General features: G+C 55.9%; 1 protein-coding gene and 1 long non-coding RNA gene across 5 annotated transcripts in view; one reads left to right on the top strand and one right to left on the bottom strand.

Moving 5' to 3' along the window:
- The window catches only part of SEPTIN9 (septin 9), a 179,338-nt gene that overhangs the window by 103,137 nt on the left and 55,131 nt on the right, over positions 1-21,070 (bottom strand). Inside the window, exon 1 of one of the 4 annotated variants that reach the window (XM_081575588.1) lies at positions 5,092-5,615. The exons of 2 other annotated variants lie outside the window; for them this stretch is intronic. In XM_081575588.1, coding sequence (XP_081431714.1) covers positions 5,092-5,146 — 55 coding nt within the window. In that variant the 5' untranslated portion in view covers positions 5,147-5,615. Of the gene's footprint in view, positions 1-2,562; positions 2,774-5,091; positions 5,616-21,070 lie in introns of those variants that run through there. One more of the 4 variants, XM_081575586.1, reaches the window with a different exon arrangement.
- LOC145540658 (uncharacterized) lies at positions 5,662-10,400 on the top strand. Its single transcript, XR_014078460.1, has 5 exons — positions 5,662-6,137; positions 7,346-7,542; positions 7,681-8,701; positions 9,182-9,274; positions 10,039-10,400. It is a non-coding gene; the product is annotated as an uncharacterized LOC145540658 (long non-coding RNA).

Raw genomic sequence — 21,070 nt, 5'->3', positions numbered from 1 at the left:
AGCAGGGAGGCCCCAGCACAGGCCCGCCTGCTTCCCACATTGGCACATGGGTGCAGGGCTAACCAGCCCCCGGGGGCGAGCTCGAGGCACCCAGCTCTGGCCTCCAAGCCCTGGCTTCTCCACACTGGCCCCAGAGGGGACGATGCGCCAAGTTCTTGATTTGCAACACAACCAGGAGTGGCAAAGGGCTACTGGTCAAGGAGGATGTCCCGGTCAGCACACCCCGTCCCTGATACCAGCTCCCGGTTCCAACTCCCTTTCAGGAAGGCTGGCAGCCAGCAGAGGCATGGGCAGGCAGCCTGACCCCACTGTCTTCAAAGCCAAGTCATCCAGCATATGCCTGTGTCATCGTCTGTAGGACGGGCCCAAGGTCCACCCATCTGGGGTGCTCCAGGGCAGGGGGAGACTGGGATGACCTCCCCAGTGAAGGAACCCTACAGGCAGCCCACCTGACCCAAGTCTCCAAGTTCTGCCTGTGAGACAGTGTGACACCTCCAAATGGGATGTCTACCAGGCCCAGGGAAGGGCTCCCCCACTGGCCAGCAGCACAAGTATCTGCTCTGAATCGACCGTGCTGACCGTGGTATACAGCCTCACTCACGACCACTCCCCGCAATCACTTGGGGACCCAACAGACCCTTACACCCCTTCCCTTCCATCACTCAGATTCCTGCATTTAGGCATCCATGCCCACCCAATCCTTGCAAATACCTGACCCCCACCTCGAGCCCCAACAGCAGCAGCACCCACCATACTCCCGCGAACAGGAACCAGGTTCAGGCTGTCGGCTATCTCCCCAAGACGATCCTTGGACAGAGGTGTTTATAACCCCACTGAACAGAAGGGGAAACCGAGGCTCATGGGCCAAGACTCTTTCACCAGCCAACTGCCCTACCCATCACTTCTCTCCAAAGGCCCTCTCCTTCAGGATGCAAACTCTACTCACTTGTCCCTTTCAATCCTTCCTACATGGTACTTCCCTGCTGGTCCACTGGGTAGGATTCCATACTTCCACTGCCAAAGGCCTGGGTTCAATCCCTGGTCGGGAAATAAGAGCTCACGTGCCGTGCGGCACAGCCCCCCCGCCCCCAAAAAAAGACTTCCTGGAAAGATCTGTGTCCTCCAGGAAGCCTTTCCAGATGGACACCCCACAGCACGGGATGTCCCTGCTCAACCTACCTCCCTGGCCCACGTCTAAACCTCAGCCCCATTGATGATGGGGACCCTTCTGCCACCTGGCACTTACTCGCAATCAAGACAGAGGGTGAGTCTAGGCCCAGGCCCTGGACCCAGTAGCACCAGGCCAATGCAGCTGGTGGTGGTCAGACCCATCAGAGAGCCAGCCCCTCGTAGCCACAAGCAGGTATCAGCGGAGTCTCAGGAAGGTTGGTTCCTTCCAGCCAACGAGTGATCTCATGCCACCACAGCTCCTGTCTCCTGCCACCAGGTGAGGACTGTGGGGATGCTGTATTCTCAAGAGGCCTCGAGTCTCGCTGAAAAGCAGGACTCATCATCGCTCAAGAAGCCCAGTGGTGTTAATTAGGGGCCGACTCACACCCATCACCAAGCTAGGCCTTGTCCTCCTGGGAGGAGAGGGGCACCTGGACCCAGCCGTCGAGGGAGCCCTGGTCCAGGAGGCATCTGGGCTCCCAGACGAGCAGGTGAAGCTGCAGAGTCTCATCTCCCCAGGAGACCTTCTCCCTGCCCACTGCCCGCTTCACGCTCTGGGCCCAGGGCCTGCTTGGGCTCCGGGGCCCAGCTGGCAGGGTCCCCTGAGAAGACGTCAGAGGTTCAGAAGGGCAGACACCTCCTCCAGGCGGGAGAGATGGCTCTGGGACCGGAACTCCTGGGTCCTGGGCCAGATTGCGTCTCAACCATCATCAAGGACTTTCAGGATTTTTTCAGCCCATGCAAATCCGGTTACAGCCAACCCTGCTGGAAAAGTAGGCCAACAGCTGGCACTTGGAAGGGCTTTTGTTACACAAAGACCCGAGTTGTAATAGCGTTTGCGATAACAGATTTGGCCTGCCTTCATTAGAGAACACGCCGTCCGACTGCCCTGTACTCCACCAGCCGGGAGCCAGATAGCAGATGGGGTCACCCTTCCAGCCACCCCATCACATGGGGAAAGACGGGTGCTGAGGCCACCTGCAGTCCATCTTCCAACAGGAGAAACGAAACTTTAAAAAAATCAATTCAGCAAAACACAAAATGCAGAATTTAACTGGGGGTATCCACTCCACAATCCCCCCCCACACCAACACACACACACCTCCACTGGGACAGCTTTCTGTCTGCCCTGCAGGGCCTGCTACTTGGGCCTGGATACTGCCATCACCCCAAACCTCCAGGGAACACCCCAACAGAGCCAGTGGGACCCAGCCACAGGACTCCAGTCTGCTCCGGGTGACAGTCACCCCCAGCAACCGCCATGGCTCAGAACTCTCCAGCCTTTGGTAGTGGCCCCTGGGGCCTCCATCTTTAGCCACCAACATATGCAGCTGTCAAGGAGCCAGCATTTCCTCCCACTCCTCTGACCCAACCTTGCAGAAACTGAGATACCAAGTGGGCAGCCCAGGCAGAGGGCCCCACCGGCCCCACGGAAACAGACCAGCGCTCCTCCGGCTCCGATCTCGGCCACTCCGGCCACCTCCCCAGGTTGGTCTGGGCTCCCTGCAGGCAGGCACGCCTGGTGGTCTTCTGTGACCTTGCTCATCTGACCGTCACAAGCAGGCCCCTCTCACGCCGCAGCCCTAATGGACCAGCTCATTCTGGCCTCCCCTACTCAGCTCACTGTCCCTGGCCTAAGCAGGCTCCTCCTCCCGCCTGCGACCAGATTGTGCCTCCTCCACCACCACGACCTTTCTCTGTCCTGGCTCTGCCAGCCAGTATCACCCACAGTTGCTCTGGGTCAGACACCCTCCTCCTGCCCTGATCTCTCCTTCCCACGTCTGTCTGTCCAAGGTTGTCACTCTCAACAGCCAACTCCACTCTGAGTTCCGGGGGCTCTTGGGGAAGCTGCCTTTCTGGTCTCCAAGTTGGCCATGTGTACAGAGCGTATACACACACACACACACACACACACACACACACACACACACACACACCAACGTGCACGCGGAGGGCTCTAACTCGCCTGCCTTCAGTGCATGAGTCTGCAGGGTACACAATGGGGAGGCTGCCACACACCAGGAACCAGAGGGTCCAGGCTCCGCTCCCTAAGTGAGAAATCCCCCCCTGAAAGCACAAGCACGGGACTGCCAACTGCTACCCCAGGATGGTCTCAATGAGGCCATTGTCTCCACCAGATGAGAGGGTTGAGAGGCTGCCTGAGAAGCAGCCACCGAGGCTGCTGGCATCTCCAGATGGGGCACTTCGGGTGAGGATGGAGTTGCACGCTGGCCCCAAGTCAGAGGCGCCAACAACCTCCGGGGCATGTACTGTGACAGAGCAAACGACCCCCAAACCTCCTCCTCCTCCAGCTGCCTCAGGGCTCCTGACCTCCTGCTTTCATGTCAGGGACGGCAAGCAGACCTGACTCGCACAGACCTCAGGAGAAAAGTACACAGAACACAGGGCCTGAGGCAGGCAGCCATCTCCAGGTCGACCAGTTCTCCCACTCAGACTGTTGGGCATGAAAGGCCCTAGAAGTGCTTTCTTCCTCCAGCAGCAGCGAGAGTGCTGCTGGGGGCAAAGTGAAGGCAAAACAGACTCAGGGGAGACCTTGAGTATGAGCACACACCCAAGAGGTCAGAACTGCGGGGTACAAGCCATCACAGCTCTGTGGACCCAGAACTCCTCTTATTGCTCAGTGTCACAGTCAGAAAAGTGCCCCAACCAGAGAGCCAGCCCCCAGCAGGCTCGGCCCTTGCACAAGGCAAGCCGATGCTGGACCCCACCCCCTCCTGTCTCTCCACCCCCTGCTAAGCCCGTCCAGGCCCAGCCCAGAATTACAGCTGTTGGGGCTCTGCCTGGGGTCCACACAGGCTCTGGTCCCCAGAAGTACCCCTTCAAACGGAGCTGACCCCAGGTGGGCCAAGTGCCGGGCTGGGCTCTGGGCCCCCAGACCCCAGCCTTGATTCTGCCCTGAGGACTAGCCTGGCACCTGGACTTCTGCTCACTCCCTTCAACCCAGCCTTCCCTAGGTCGGGGCCCACCAGAAGGGTCTGCCCAAAGGCTGCCTGGGAGCCCCTCCGAGGGGCGGGGGCTCCAGATCTCAGCAGAGACAGACCCGCCCCTCCGAAATCCGGCCCCGAAGTGCTGGAGACTATTGTGTGAGCTTCCCTTCCGACCGCTTTCTTCACTCCCCGGGAGGCAGGACGCAGAGCCACCGGCAGGCAGGAGGGCGCATGAAAGCTACACACACACGAACCCGGGAGCTGGACGTCCTACCGCATCCGGCGGGAGAAGCTCCCCACGTCCCTTCACACTTTTCTAAACCCCGGAGGGAGGAGGGGACCAACATGCGCTCCCTCCCCGCTGACGACGTCCCCAGGCCCGGATGGGAGCAACGGGACGCCCCCCACCACCACCACTTTTAGACTCGTCGCGACCTGGGCCGTGTCCACTCGGGTCCCTCCCCAGCCTGGATTCTCTGCTCAGCCCAGACCCCGAAATTGATGTGGGTGGGGGGTGGGGGTAGTGGGGGGTGTGTGAGGGGGCTGTCCTGCGGGCGGGACGCCGGGGACGGGTAACTTAACTCCCCCAGCCCGCCCCAAAGACCAGGGCCCCGAGGCCGACGGGGAAAGCGCAACGGAGAGGACTGAAGGGCAAGCCGAGAGGGAAACTGCGCGCCCGGGTCCTTCGAGGACGAGCCCTCGAGGAGACTGTCGTCGCTCGACAAACACAAACAACAATAAAAGGAAGGAAACCCGGCGGCAGCGCGCAGGGCGAGCGCGGGGGCCCGCAAGGGCGCGCGGTCCCCGCGTCCCCCTAACGGGGTCCTCCGCGGAGGCGACGCGGGCGCGGGGTGGGGGGGCGCGCGGCGGGAGGGCGCCCCATCGGGGTCCCGCCTGCCCGTCTGCGCCCCCGTCTCGCGCGGGGGTCCTCCCCGAGGGGCCCCCTGCCGTGCGGTGGGCGGCCGGCACCCACCTTCGAAGTCCGAAATGATCCCGTCCAGCTGCGCGTTGACCGCGGGGTCGGACATGGTGGCTCTGGCGCGGCGCGGCGCGCGGAGGGCGGCGGCGAGGAGGCGCCCCGGGCCGGCCCCGGCCCTGCGCGCTGGCTGGGGGGGGCCCCGCCCGCGCTCCCGCCGTGCAGAGCTGGCCGCCGGAGCCCCTCGGCCCCCGGGCTCCGCTGAATGAATGGGGGAGGCGGGCGAGCGCCGTCGCTCCCCGCTCCCCGCGCCCCCGCCCCGCCCCGCCCCCGCCTCCCGGGCGGATCAGGTTCCCCGCACCCGGGGCCCGGCCTCCCCGTCTCGCACTGGCTGCTTCGCCCGCCTGTCAAGGCCGGGCCTGGGCGGGGGGTGGGGGAGCTGGGGCCCGAGCGGCGCCCGCGGGGATCGGCTGAGTCCTGGGCGCCCGACCCGAGCGCCCCCCTCTTCTCCCCGCCTGGCCCGCGCCCAGGGGACGGCGACGGACGCGGCCCCGGCGCCCTCTCTACCCCCCCCGGAGGCCCCGCTGTGGCCAGATGTGGGCGGATGTGGAGGCCCGGCGGCGGCGCGGGGGCGGCGCCGGGGAGCGGGGGGTGGGGGGAAAAGATTCCTCCCCTTCCCTGGGGTGTAGGGATCCTTCTGCGGGAGGTTTTTATTTACGCAGCCAAAGTTCGCCGCCGCCTTCGCGCGCTCAGCGCCCGCAAGGGTTAAGCGCTCCGGCCAGCGGCCGGCAGGATCCGGGCCTGTTGGCCTAGAGCCGAGGACCGTGGGGGGGCGGGGGGGGAATGATCGCGAGTCACGTGACTCTGGGGGAAAGGGGGCGCCGAATCCCACCCGCTCGGGGCATCCCTCCAGCTGCTCCCTCCCCTCCCCCAAACCTCCATCCCCGAGGTCCCTGCTGTACCCTCGGGGGTTGGTGTCAAAAAAGGCGCTGGCCCAGTGGGGATGGAACACCCTGGTCAGAACCGCCAGGGACACGTGCCACCTCCACGCTCGACAACAAGGGTCTTCCGAAGGCTGCGCTAGACTCCCGGGTTCTACCCTAGTAAGAAGTAGATTATTTCAAAGTATTTGAAGGCAGGAGTTGGGGGAGGGGACGGGGAGGCAGGGGCCTGCGGGTGAGGCTCCGCCCCATCTGGCCTTGCGCTCCAGGGTAAGTTAATTTCTACCCTTCTCCATCCATTCGACAAACGCTGATTAAACCCTGTTACCTACAAGGCAGGCAGGTCCCCGGGACTGGGGACAAAAGGATGGGCTGGAACTTGAGAAGCAACGGGGAGGGCCCCGAGGTCTGGCACCAACAGTTGGGGAGGGGGGTCTCTACCAATCCCCCCAGCCAGTTAGGCACTCCTGCCTTTTCTCCCCCCCCCACCCCATTTCCTTAACCCCAGAGCCTCTGCCCTGAGTCAGGGGCCAGTGTGAGAATTTATAGCAGAGAAAGATGCTCCCTGAGCTGATGGGCAACTGGGGCAATATGGTGCCCTCAGTGTGGCCTGTGAGTGCCCAAGGTCTTGTCCTGGGTCTCAGGCTGGTCAGTGCTACCTCCCTCCCAGCCCCCTACACCCCTAGTTCTAAAAGATCCCAAATGCACTAGGGATGCTGAGCCCTGAGTGCCATCCAGGTTATTCAGGCCCTCTCACAGAGAATGTGCTAGGTTTGAGGAGCTTTTTTTAAGTTGATGAAATCGAGTCCTTCCTTTTTAAGAAAAGCAGTCTCTCCCTCCCTCATGCCTTGGATATTTTGAACTATTTTCAACCAAGTGAGTTTGTGGACAGGGAACTGCAAAACCACAGACATTTCAGATGCGCACACACCCTCTGCCTGGGAGCAGGGGTTTCAGAAATGGAGTCACCACTGTCATTAACAGCATCCTGATGGCTTCCACACCAGCCCACGGCACTACTTGTCTGAAAACCAGCACCTGGGCCTGCCTGGTTGTCCAGTGCTCTGGCCACCTGCCCCCCCCACCCCGTATTTGGGAGTGTGGTGGTCCACTCCCTCTAAGAAACAGCTTTACACCATAACCCCCTGGGAAGATGCTGGGTCCCAGAGATAGGGCAGCGTCCAGCCTGAGCCATAGCATTATTCTCCAGTGTTTTTATAAAAAGCACCGGTGAGTGTAGACACACCCATGTGATTGTTCTCCCAGGGAGCTGGCTTGGAGTTCAACCAGATTTGCACAGGGTCAGCCTATAGTGTATTATTCACTTCCATTCACAGCAGAGCTAAACATACTTATGCTTATCTCCTCAGGGAGGCCTGCCAGGGTCCACACCTCACCAAAATGCTTGCCTATGGGAACCCAAAGGACAATGGCAGGAGGGAGCAGACCTCCGAGGCCAGAATGTTGGCACAATTGTGCTCCAGAGCCCAGTGAGTGCATCCCTCTGCCTCTGGCCTTCCTCCACTTAACCACCAAGGCCGCCAATGCCAGGCCTAGACACCTCCAGGTAAGGAGATACCCCCACGTTCCCTCAGGAAACCCCATGCGGCACTTGGCCACACTCCCAGCCAGGAAGTTCACCCTTGTATCTAACCAACCGCTCTAATTGTACATCATTTATTTCCTCTTTTTTCCCTGTCCTCAGAGGAGATGGGAAACAGCTGGGCACCACCCTTCAAGTAATAATTACCTTCTCCGAACTCGAAGACAATCCAGTTGCTCCTTGGCCTTCTCTTTCTCGGCTTAAATCATCCATCCCGGCCCTTTAATCATCCCCCATCCTTTGATCACTTCTGATGACTGTGTCCAGATTGGGGCCCCGGGACTTTAACAAGGCCTGATCCCAATCGGATGGGGGAGGGCTCCCCCCCAACCCTCTTTGCCAGGGCATGAGCAGTCAGGGCTGGGGTCTGGACAGACGATCCTGGTTGGGGCTCTGGGCAGATAAAATGAGCAGCAGCAGCAGCAGAGAGAAGAAAATGAGGTTAAATTTGGTGAGAGAAAAAGAACTGTGAGGCCTCCGAATTCTGTGATGGTAACGCTCTCCCAAGACCATGGGCGAGGGCAAGACCATTTGTAGGCCTGGCCTAAGGGAAAGGTATAATTTGGGGAACATCAGAGGGGCCACCTACCTCGCAGGTCCACCATGAGACATGTAATGGGGTGAATGGTGGGCCCTGAAAAGATAAGTCCATTCCAAACCTTGGAACGAGAACTGGCTTGGTGTAAGGATCTCTGTAGATGTAATGAAGCTGAAGGTCTTGAGCTAGTGGTAAACAACCCTTGTGCCAGGAGACGTAAGAGGCGCAGGTTTGATCCTTGGGTGGGGAAGATCCCCTGGAGGAGGGCATGGCAACCCACTCCAGTATTCTTGCCTGGGAGAGCCCATGGACATAGGAGCCTGATGGGCTACATACAATCCATGGGTCACAAAGAGTCAGACACGCCTGAAGCAACTTAGCCCGCAGACACACAAGGGCCTTGAGATAAAATCACCCTGGGTTAAAGTGGGCCCTGAACCCTACAGCCAGTGTCCTTGTAGAGACGAAAAAGGAGAAGACACGGAGGCCCAGAGAAAAGGCCCACGTGAAGTCAGAGGCAGGGCTGGGAGTGATGCAGCCACAAAGCAAGTAACACTTGGGACCCTGGAAGCTGTAAGCCACAAGGTAAGACTTCCCCAGAGCCTTCAGAGAGAGCTTGCTCTGGGGCTTCCCTGCTGGTCCAGCAGTTAAGAATCTGCCTGCCAATGCAGGGGACACCAGTTCAATTCCTGGTCCGGGAAGATCCCACCTAACATGGGCCAGCTAAGCCCCTGCACCACAACTGCTGAGCCCTCACTCTAGAGCTGAGAGCTGCAACTACTGAAGCCCACATACCCTAGAGCCCATGCTCCACAACAAGAGAAGCCACTGCAATGAGAAGCCTGTGCACGGCAACTAGAGAGGAGCCCCCACTCACTGCAACTAGAGAAAGCCAGTGTGCAGCAACACCCAGTGCAGCTAATAAATAAATAAATATCTATATTTAAAAAAAAAAAAAAGAATGCTTGCTGTGCTCACACCTTGATTTCAGACTTCTCATCTCCAATTGTGAGAAAATAATTTTTTGTGGTTTTAAGCTCCCTGATGTGTGGTTCTTTGTTACAGCAGCCCCAGGACACTCCTGTGGACCGAATCATCCCTTTAGACCAAGGCTGCCTCTCCCCAAGGACGTCTCAGGAGCCACAAAATCCACAGCTGGTAATGAACAATGGCCGGCAGGTTGCAGTCGGAGGGAGCTGGGGGCTCGGGGCACTCAGTCAGCAACTTTCCATAAGAAAAGCTGGAGGCCAGGGCTGGTGAGAAAGGTGTAGTGTGAAGCCCTTCTGGAGATGGAAGGAGCAAGCCTGAAGGGAAAGCCCGCAGGTCCAGCCCAGGTGCAGTGGCCCTTGCGAAGTGCAGGAAGAGCAGGAGGAGGAACCGGAGGGGCGGAAACAGCACTCTGGCTCACCCGGCAGTATCCCTGACCCGCGCTCTGGAGGGGGTGTGGGGACCGGAGGGAGAGCGGTGGCTGTGTGCCCAGCACACCGGGCCTGTGGGCCCCATGAAGTGGACCATCTGTCTCCTCTGGGGCAGGGGCCATATGGTCTCAGCTCTGTGTGCACCTGGAGCCCCATATGGCCTCCCTGAGCCCTGGAGCCTCCAGTCCATCAGCTGCTGGGCCTTCCACAGTCCCCAAGCCCCTTCAGGCTGTCATCTCAGTAAACAGCACCACCGTTCACCTAGCCGCTCAAGCCAGGCGTCAAGGCATCACCCTCAAGGTCTCCCTTTCCCTCCCCTGCCCCTGTCATATCCAAGCCATCAGCAAGTGTCTACCTCAAAAATATCAGTTTGTATCTGCCCTACTCTAGTGCCCCTACTCCAGCCCTGCCCCTCCACTGGAGATAGGTTGTTTAAGGTTTAACAACCAGCAAATACAACTGTACCCGATATATAGCATTTGCCTGTTTCTATGTTATAAATAGTCCCACCTCGGACAATTTGGAGGCTACCAAAGGCTTCCCTGGTGGCTCAGAAGGTAACGAATTCGCCAGCAATGCAGGAGACCCGGGTTTGATCCCTGGTCTGGAAGATCCCCTGGAGAAGGGAATGGCTACCCACTCCAGTATTCTTGCCTGGAGAATTCCAGTATTCAAGAACAAAGATGATGGTTAAATATAATAAGATCCTTAGAAAGTGGAGAACTTTGTATATTTATTATCTTCGTTCTTAATATAATTACCTGTAAGTAATTTAATGCATACCACATACATCTCTGATTTAATTTTATAATTTTCTCTAACAGATCGATGCATTTTTATTGTGGTAAAATATACATAATATAAAATTTACCGTTTCCACCATCTGTAAGTACAGTTCATTGGCGCTAAGTATATTCACACTGCTGTACAACCATCCATTTCCAAAACTGTCCGCCATCCCAAACTGATCCTCTATTCTCATTACACAATAACTCTTCACTTTCCCCCCTTCCTCATCCCAAGCTCTGGCAACCACCACACTTCTTGCCATCTCTAAAAATTTGACTACTTGAGGTACTTCAGGTAAAATGCAATCGTAATACTTGCCCTTCTGTGTCTGGTTTATTTCATTTAGTATGTCTTGAAGATTTGTTATTCAAGGCGTGCATGTTTCAGCATGTGTAAATTTCCGGATTTTTATAGGCTGAATCATATTCCACTGTACATATATACCAAATTTTGTTTATCCATTCATCAACTGAAGGACACTTGGATACTTTCACCTTTTGGCTATTGTGAATAACACTGCTACAAACATGGGTGTACAAACATTTCTTTGAGTTTCTGCATTTAATTCTTTTGGGTATATACTCAGGAGTGGAATGACTGGATTGTGTGATGTGTGTGTGTGCGTGTGTGTGTGTGTGTGCGCTTAGTTACGTCCAGCTCTTTGTGACCCCATGGACTGTAGCCCCACCTGGCTCCTCTGTCCCTGGAATTTTTCCAGGCAAGAATACTGGAGGAGTTACCATTTCTTCCTCCAGGGGATCTTCCCGATGCAAGTATCAAACCCACATCTCTTGCATCCCCTGCATTGGCAGGCAAACTCGATCCCTGGGTCAGGAAGATCCCCTGGAGAAGGGAAGGGCTTCTGCACCACCTGAGAAGCAGACTGTAGGATAATTCCACAGAATTTAATTTTAAATAATAACCTCTATACAGAGGATGAGCTGGTTAAATAGCATCATTGACTCAATGGACATGAGCTTGAGATAACTCCAGGAGATAGTGAAGGACGGGGAAGCCTGGCGTCCATAGGGTCGCAAAGAGTCGGACATAACTTAGCGACTGAACAACATTTCCCAAAACGTACATTGTATAAAATGGAAATCCCATATTTTATAACATATAATTAAAATTTTAATGATGACTGTGTTTAACAACTGGCTCACAAAATGTCTCAAAATTCAACAGCTGGCTCTTGTCCTACGGCTGTCCCCTCTCCCGGGCTTCCGGCAAAGCCTCCCGACGGAGCTGCACGCTCTGCCTCCCGCTTCCCTTTGCCCCAGAACTCACGGTGAGGCTTTCAAAGTGAGGTCAGACGATGTGACCCCCCCACAGCCTGGTCCACACTTAGAGTGGACAGACTGCAGACTCCTCGCTGAGGCTGCCGAGGTCCCGGGTGCCTTGGCCTCCACCCACCGCTGCAGCCTCACCTATTCACTCACCACCACCACCACCACCACCACCCCCCACCCCCGCCTCCGTCTCCCCTCTGCCCCCTGCTGCCAGACACCCGCCTTAACTGTCCTCTCCGCCTGGACGTCCTCCCCCAGGTCTTCCTCTGCTGGCTCCCTGTCTGTCATTTTCTTTCAAACATCAGAGCGACCACCCCAGGGTCCCTCAGGACACACCTTGAGCCAGTTGCTCCTTCGCCTCCAGGCCTGCAACAGAGACCCCGAGACTCCCCCAAGACCCTGTTAGACCCTGTTGAATGAACAGCGTTCAGTTCCCTTTGTGGGGGCGCAGGGTCACGGGGACCCCTGACAGGGGACTGCCCTAGCAGGGCAGAAGGGCCCTTGGGGACACCGCCCAGACTCTGTGCGTCCCTGCCAGCACCGCACAGACCAGCCTCCACGTTCAGGGTGACAGGCAGGACGCCGTCTGCCCTGGGCCAGGCCCCCAGGCCCCCATGGCCCTTTATCGCCCCGAGACATCAGCAGCAGCCATGCTTCTGACCACAAAGACTCTTAGGCAGCCCGATTTTGAATCTCCCTGTGAAGCCCGTCTGTGGGTACCGCTGACATTTAACTGGTGTGTAGGCTCCAAAACCCCCTTACACCATCTGCCTGGTGGCTTAAATGCAACCAGAAGGTTTCACTTCAAAGGGGAATGCCGTTCCCTTAGCACATGATCAATCTGTTGCCCAAACTTCCCAGTCCTCACTCCAGCCTCCTTTGCTTGGAACACTTAGAGCAAACTCTGACCACAGCAGCCCGGCCCTTATCTCAGAGGCAGGGGGACTTTTTAAACAAAAATCTTACTCTTCTAAATCATGCTGTCGAGCCACCAAAGGAAGCTCCTGGCCTTTGGGCTCCAGGCACACAGGGCTCCCCGTCCCTCCGTGAGCCCCGAGCCCTCTAAACTCCAGTTGACAGCCCCCCAACTCAGGGCTGAATCAGCTGACGTTGCCCCTGCCTCCCGGCTCTGACAATGTGACTGAGACAGCAGCATGGCCCGCCCCTCCCATCTTTCAGATTCACTGCACATTTCCCTGCAGTGATATTAAATCCCGTGGGACACTGGGAGCCAGGGCAGAGGGAGGCGGCTGCTAACACAGGGGGCAGAAGGACCTGGGGGAAATTATGACCCTGCAAGATGACTCCCCACCAGCTGAACCCAGACTGTGGCTCTGGAGAGTCATTTGTTTATCCACGCGTCCAATGGGCTTTGGATGGGCACATTCAGCTGTCTGGGATGCTAGTGTGGTGAGCTATCACCCAGATACGATGGGGGAGGAGGAAGTCTCTTCTTTTGAGGACTCATTTTATTCCTGACTCTTCCCTCTCTGCACAGCCCCACGAACCTCTGCTCCTACCCCGAGCCCCCTGGATCGGGCTTTGGAATGGATTTGAGTCCCCACCTTCCTAGCCACCAGTTGAGGTTGGCGGTACAGAGATGAAGTAGGGGACACTCAGCATCCCACATCCCCCAGCTGATGGGAAACTCCCTCGGGCCCTTCTGATAGTTCAGCAAAGTTGCACAAGGGGCCTCAGAGGAGTGGCTGGCCTGGGACCAACCCAGCCTCGAAGCAGCCAGTCACTGTGTCAGCCTGCAGACTCCCCACCCCCACCAGGGCAGCCAGGAGACTTGGCCAGGCCACATCCCCAGAGGGGACAGGCTGTCCCCAGGGGCCATCATTGTCCTGGCCTCCTTGCCACTTTTCTCCAGCAGGCGCCCTGCACTGAGGGCCTCAGAGGCTTGGAAGCAGCTCGCCTCTGCTGCAGTGTGGGGACAAGGCTGAGTCACCCTAGTTCCACGTCAGCAGGAACAGCAAGAACAACGGGATCCAAGCAGAGAAGAAGGGGCAACAGGGCCTCTGCGGCCACGCTTATTTTGAAGTCACCGCAGTGACCAAGGCGACATTGTCCCTGGGGAGCTGCCAGCGAGCCTGGCACCTTGGACGGTGGCCACCTGCCCTGACAATACCCCAGCCCACTGCCAGGAGTGGTGGCCGGTCATCATGGGAAGGGCAGCTTGCTCCCTGCCCCTGTCTTCTGCACCCTCTCGGAAGGTTCTTCAAGGCTTACCCTGCATCCACAAACCCTGCTGGAATCTCCTTCAATGTCTGCTCCCTAATAATCTCATCCACCCTACCCTTGCACACCTCTGGTGATGGGGAGATCAGTACCTATCGAGCTGTTCACTCTATCTTTAGCCAGTTTGGGCTATTTTAAAGAGATGGGGGGGTTTCCCTGGTGGTCCAGTGGTTAAGACTCCATGCTTTGAATGCAGGGGGCCCCGGGGTTCAATCCTTGGTCAGGAAACAAGATCTCACATGCCGCAACCAAGAGTTCACATACCACAACTAAAGAGCCCGCATGCCAAATCTAAGACCTGGTGCAGCAAAATAAATAAATATTTTAGAAATAAATAAATAAAAGTTTAAAAATAAAAGAGATGACGCGGGGGGTGGGGGTGGGAAAAGGGAATGAATTAAAGCCTGCCTGACCGTAGCTTTTGCCCATGGAAGAGATACCCACTGTACTCTTGTCCAGAATACAAAAGTGATAAAGAGGATGATGCAGAGACGTGGACTCCAGTTTTACTACCAGATCTTTCTGGGAGCCTGCAATTAGGGGTATCCGCCCTCTCCATAGCCAAAATGTGTTTGGGGGGGCTTCCTGTTGGGTTGGATCTTTTTTTTTTCCACCCTGTTCCCAGTCCACCATGAACATGAGAGGATGTTGTGTGCCCCTGGACGTGCCCCTTCGCCTGCCGTGACCCCCACGGGAGGAGAGGGTACCTGAGATGCAGGCTCCCGATGCTGGGCCGCAGCCCTGGGAACAAAAAGCCCCACGTGGGAGGGAGGGAGACAGGAAGAGCAGGCGTGCTGGCGGGGCAGGGGGGGAGGTGGGGGAGGAGGGTCCCTCCCAGCAATCTGGTGCTGCTTTCCTGGATAATGAAATCTCCCCACCCCGGTTGCTGCTGGAGCCAGCCGGCAGCCAAATCAACCTCAATGGACCATTTGTCCCTCGTGTGAAGTGACTTCGGGACGTAATGGGTTTGCTATTAACTCACCCGGCCCCCGCTCTTCCCCTCGCCCCCAGCATGAGTCATTTGCCCAGATGACTGTGCCCGGCAGGGCCCTTGCCAGGGGTTGCCAGCTCCGGTCGGGCCTGTATGAGGGGAGAGACCAATACAGAGGACAGAGGCAGTCCAGCTGGAGGCCAGGGGACTGGGGCCCACACACCTTTCCTGGGGCGGTCTATACCCCGGACCCTGAGGCAGGGGTAGGTCCCTCTGTGTCTCCCTGGTTCCTGGGGCTCTGGGCAGCCATGCCCTTACCCATCTGGGGACCAACAGTCTTCCAGCAGACTCTCACAGGCAGGGAGCCGAGAGGGTGAACTCTTGTGGAAACTGGCCCCAAGGCCGATGAGAACCAATTACCAGCATTCCCATCTCGGAGTAGGAGGTTTGGGGCTTTGTTGGCTTGCTTTTCATTAATACTAAATGCTCAGGTTTTCTCAGCCACTCAGCCCTAGGCTCCGGGGAGGGGAGCTCCAAGCTGGCTTCCCTGCCCCGGGTCTTGGCTGCCCCCAAGCTGAAACCTTTCTAAAGGCAAACGTGGACTTCCCTGGTGGCCCCGTGGTTAAGAATCCACCGTGTAATGCAGGAGACATGGGTTCGATCCCTGGCCTGGGAACGAAGATCCCACATGGCACGTGGCAACTAAGCGCCTGTGCCACAGCCACTGAGTCCACACTCCACAACTAGAGAGCCTACATGCCACAACCAAGACTCAAGGCAGCCAAATAAATAGATAACAAAAAATAAATAAAGGCGAATGTGTGGTCACTCTCCGGATACAGTGGGAGCCCAGCAGCGCTGACAACCAGGCCTTGGTCTGCTGCCAGCCACTCCTTCTCCTCTGCCTGTGCTTCTCCCCACCCTCTGCTCAGACCTGGCTGCTCTCGGTTCCTGCACAACCCAGGTGTCACAGCTCTGTTCCTGTCTCACTCTATCCCCTCCACCCGGCAAGCCCTTCCCACCCTCCTTGGCCTGGCTCATTCTCAATCCTTCTGCAGGTGCCTCCCTGAGCCCCTGGGTGGGGCAGCTCTCTTCTGGGCCCCCTCTCCATGGGTTTTCCCAGTGGCCGGGGCAGCCTCTAACCCAGACCATTCACTGGAGGGGGACGCCAGGAAGCGGGGAATCTGTAGGTGGGCTTCTCAGAGCAGAGAATCAGCACAGGGGAGTGACCATCTTCTGCTGCGGGTTAGAAAGTGAGATGGGGCACCCCAAGTCTGAGGAGGAAGGAAGTCATGTGCGTCACCCCTCCCCCTTCCATGCCCCAGTAATCCTGCCAACCAGATGAGCCACCTTCTCAGCACAGCTGTGCTTCAGCAGAGAGAAATTTCTCACCTTCGGGGACAGGGCGGGGACATTCCAGATAGGGCCTCATCTACCCTGGTCACAGGGCCCATGGCGTCTGGATCTCCGTGGCTCTTTCATCTACGTAGCCACAGATGTGAGCCTGCCACCTCTGCCCGAGTGAGCACACGTCTGGAGCTTTGTGGTGTGAAGGGCAGGGTGGGGCAGGGAGCCTGCCTTTAGCTGAATCCACTACACAAATGGAGAACAGACCTGCACACAGATGCACGCCGAAGCTTTGGGGAGGCGTCAGTTCCAAGGAGGTGAACGAGGACATTCTAGGTCAGTGAATCACCAAGTGCCCGCACATCTGGACAGGCCACAGGCCCATCCCCCCACCACTGGAGAGAAGGAATTTGACACAGCTTACATATGGTGCACGGGGCCTTCTGGGCTAGCAGGGTGTGCAACCTAGAGGCGGAGAGGTTTGACCACTTGCTAATGAATAACCTAGAACGTTTATCCAGGAAAAGGTCCAGCATTGTCCAAATCTCAACACACGTCCCCTTTCTGCAGAACCGTGTCACTTTCCTAGCTCCACCCTCTCACCCCGTCTGCAAGCCTCAGTTGTCCAGAACACAACACAACAACCACCATTAATCCTACGGGTCTCCCGAATCTCCCTCATTCATGACTGCACCTCTAGTTCTCAGCAGGAGCTGACATTCAGTTCAAGACAGAGCAAGATCTTCCAAGGAGGGTGAGCTCTATTCTGTTGGAGCCCCCGATAAAAACAGAAATCGGTATTCAAACTTTCAGCAAGATTCTTGTTAAGAAAGGATGAACAGGACTTCCTTGGCCATCCAATGGCTAAGACTTGGCACTCCCAATGCAGGGAGCCTGGGTTCAATCCCTGGTCGGGAAACTAGATCCCACGTGCCACATTTAAGACCAGGTGCAGCTAAGTAAATAAATAAAAATAAATATATATTAAAAAAAAAGAAAGGATGAAAGGCCAGACTGAAACAGTGGCATGCTGGTAAATGTTTAACAACATGCTCCAGTGGACAAGGGAAAGAGTGATTTATAATGTTTGTCAATTGCCATGATGTCAGTACTCCCACTGTGGCTAAGTTCAAGCTACCAACGTGACCTAACTGTACACAGAGTTGGCAAAAGACATGCATACTACTGGCTGAAACTCTCAGATCACTACAGCTGATTCTTTCATCTGGGGAGAGTGGCAAGTCTATGAAGTTCTTTGCTGGGCAAAACAGCAAACCCAAATAGGGTTCAACCGACAGGCTAATACAATCAATGGCCCACCATCATGATGTGGGGCAGATTTCTGAGGCTGCCTCAGAAATCAGGGAGAAAGACAGTGGTGATAATCGACTGGTGATGTCTGCCCTAACCTCAGGATGGGAGATTATTGCACGGATTTGCCATTTGCCTTTCTTGACCTAAGACATTTCTCTTGCCCCAAGACATTTCTCTTGCCCCTGAAGTTCAGTGCAAAGGTCACCTCCCTGGTGAACTCTTTCCCAATCTCACCTTTCCCCCGAGTCATCCCTGCCACAGAATTTACTACCATTCTGTACATACCAAGGGAGTTATCAGTATGTGTGGCACAGACCCTAATTGCTCCCCCAATATCTATGGTAACAAAAGTTTCAGTTGGGCACATGGCTGCCCAGATAAAGATACATTTCCCAGCCACCTCTGCTGCTAGGAGTGGTCATGTAATTAGGTTCCGGCTATCAGGAGGGAGGCAGGAGAAGGCAATGGCACCCCACTCTAGTACTCTTGCCTGGAAAATCCCATGGACGGAGGAGCCTGGTAGGCTACAGTCCATGGGGTTGCTAAGAGTCGGACACGACTGAGCGACTTCACTTTCACTTTTCCCTTTCATTCACTGGAGAAAGAAATGGCAACCCACTCCAGTATTCTTGCCTGGAGAATCCTAGGGACGGCAGAGCCTGGTGAGCTGCCGTCTATGGGGTCGCACAGAGTCGGACACGACTGAAGCGACTTAGCATAGCATAGCATAGCATCAGGAGGGAAGTTGAAATGTTTAACTTTTAGGACACTCCTGCCCCTTCCTCCCCGCCATGGCTGGAATGTGGACATGATGGATGGCAGGAGCTGAAGCAGCCATTTTATTTCATGAGGTGGAGGCTGCATATTGAAGATGGCAGAGTCACAAAGGAGGAACAAACTTTGGCCCAGCTGCTCAGGGGCCACCATGACTGCTTATACTTGGACTAGGAAGTGGAAGAAAAAGGCAGTTCTCTCCTTCTTAAGCCTCTATTGTGTTAGTCTTTGTTATGCAGCCAGATGGCACTCCGACTGATACCATGTGTGCCCATCATCCTGCTAGTCTGGGCAGGAGAGGGCAGGGCAGGGTTCCAAGCTTTATGCACTGAGCCCCTGGCAGAGTCTGTCTGATACCATAAGTGTAGTTAAAGCAAAATGAACAGACTAGTTCCCCCAAGGTTTGTTTTGTTTGTTTTGATGTTTGAAACTGGAACAGAAAGACCTGCGCTTGATAGAGGATCAGTTCAGTTCAGTCGTTCAGTTGTGTCCGACTCTGCGACCCCATTGATAGAGGATATACGCTAACAAACATAAAACAGAGAAGAGAGCAAATAAATACGCATCCAGCATAGGCTGGGACTGCTCTGGGGAGTGACGTGTTGGGATTGATTGTGAAAGTCACAAACACAGTCAGATGTGTGCTGGACAGAACAGAGCAGCAAAGAAACAATGGAACTGGCAGGAACATCAGGAACAAAGCACATGCCCAGAATATCAGGAAGTGCTGAGCCTCTTGTCAGACAGTGGGTGCAGACCCAGGGCAGTCATTTCAGGCAAGTTACTGCACCTCTCCAAGCTCCTGGTGACTGTGTTAACAACAACAATACCTAGATTGAAAGGATTAGTAAGTGGAAAGTGCCTGGCATAAAACAAGAGCTTGCTAAATGGTAGCTCTTATTTTCTACAATATACAGTTTAATCCCTTTGTTTTATGGGTATGAAAACTGGACCTAGGGACTTCCCTGGTGGTCCAGTGGGTAAGACTCTGTGCTCCCAATGCAGAGACCCCAGGTTCAACCCCTGGACCAAGAATTAGATCCTTTATGCCACAACTAAGAGCTCGCATGCTGCAGTGAAGGTCGAAGATCCTGTGTGCCGCAGCTAAGACCCGGTGCAGCCAAACAAAGAAATACATTTTCAAAAAAAACCTAGACCTAGAGAGGCAGAATGGTTTGCCGAGGGTCACACGGCTGTTACTGACAGAGTGAGGATTAGAACACTGGGTCCCTACTCCTCCTGCAGTGCCCTGGTGTGTAAGAAGTTGTCCTGGATGAATTTAAGGACTAGGTAGGTAATCAGGGAGAAATCTTGAAAGGGAGACTGGAATATTTGGCAATGATTGTGTACGTAATCAGGATGATCACACTTTTTAAATTAAAAAATAAGATTGCAAGCAGGGTGCTTATTGAGCATGTGTGCCTTAAAGGTCAAAGGCCCCCCTGCTTCTTCCTCCAGCCCGTCCTCTTTGTGCCAGGACCTGGAGGATCCTACAGCTAGTGTGGGCCAGCCGAGGTGCCCACTCTCCCTCCTTTCCTTTCTGGGTGTATGACAGATTCTGAGGGACTGTCAGCTCCTCCCCTGATGCCCGTCTGCCTGCCTGAAGAGATGCCCCCAGCAGCCTGGTCTGGGCACCCAACTGACCCTTGTGGACGTCTGGCCAGCAGCTTCTTCAGCTATGCTCTGGCCCTGCAAACATCCTAAATGCATAAAGCCACGAGCGAAGGTGTCCTAGCCTCCTCTCCCGGGGCATTCAGTCCTGACCGCGGATGGTCCTCAAGCCACGCCCCGGGGGTGTGGCCCCTAAGGCTGCCCCCGCCCCCAGCAAGCACTGCCGTCAGACCCACTCAGGCTCTGGCTGCCAGAGCGCCACCCTGTGCTGGAGTTCCCACTTAGCGAACCCGAGAGAGGAGAGGAGTGGAGGGCATCAACTCTGGTGGTCGTGCAAGGAGAGGAAGGAGGGGGAGAAAAAGATGGAGGAGGAATAAGAACCGTAGGAAAAACAAGAGGAGGCGCTTTCCGGAAAGCCACTCTCTTCTACATTCATTATCTCCCTTCATTATATCACCATCTCCTTTATTCCTCACCAACCCCTAGGACGAAAGCTCTCCAGTACCTCCATTTCTGTACAGGAGCGGAGGTGCGGGGAGGACAGGGGGCCTGCCCAGATGGCCAGGTACCAGAGGCGCTGCCGGGACGTGGGCTCCACCTGTCCGACTCCCGCATCCACTGGCTTGGACCTTAAAAGGCCCCAGGGCAGCAGGGGACTTGGCTTTGAGCCCCCACAAGAGGGTCTAAAGGACAGGGAGACTGGACTAGAGGCCAGGCCAGGTGCGGTCCCTGCAATGATGCTTGGGAGAAGCTGCGGAGGGAGCGGGTCATGGAGGGTGCTCACAGTATCCATGCAGCGGAGGGATAACCGAGCCAGAAGCAGCATCAGTTCAGTTCACTTCACTCACGCAGTGGTGTCCTACTCTTTGTGACCCCATGGACTGCAGCACGCCAGGCTTCCCTGGTCTTCACGAACTCCCGGAGCTTGCTCAAACTCATGTCCTTTGAGTTGGTGATGCCATCCAACCATCTCATCCTCTGTCGTCCCCTTCTCCTCTTGCCTTCAGCATCAGGGTCTTTTCCAATGAGTCAGTTCTTCATATCAGGTGGCCAAAGTATTGGAGTTTCAACTTCAGCATCAGTCCTTCCAATGAATATTCAGGACTGATTTCCTTGAGGATTGACTGGTTTGATTTCCTTGCAGTCCAAGGGACTCTCAAGAGTCTTCTCCAACACCACAGTTCAAAAGCATCAATTCTTCAGCACTTAGCTTTCTTTATAACCCAACTCTCACATCCAT

Source organism: Giraffa tippelskirchi, chromosome 3 (genome assembly GCF_054371585.1).
Source record: "Giraffa tippelskirchi isolate mGirTip1 chromosome 3, T2T-mGirTip1v1.2.pri, whole genome shotgun sequence".
NCBI classification, from domain to species: Eukaryota; Metazoa; Chordata; class Mammalia; order Artiodactyla; family Giraffidae; genus Giraffa; species Giraffa tippelskirchi.
This window is presented reverse-complemented; position numbering and strand designations above follow the sequence as displayed.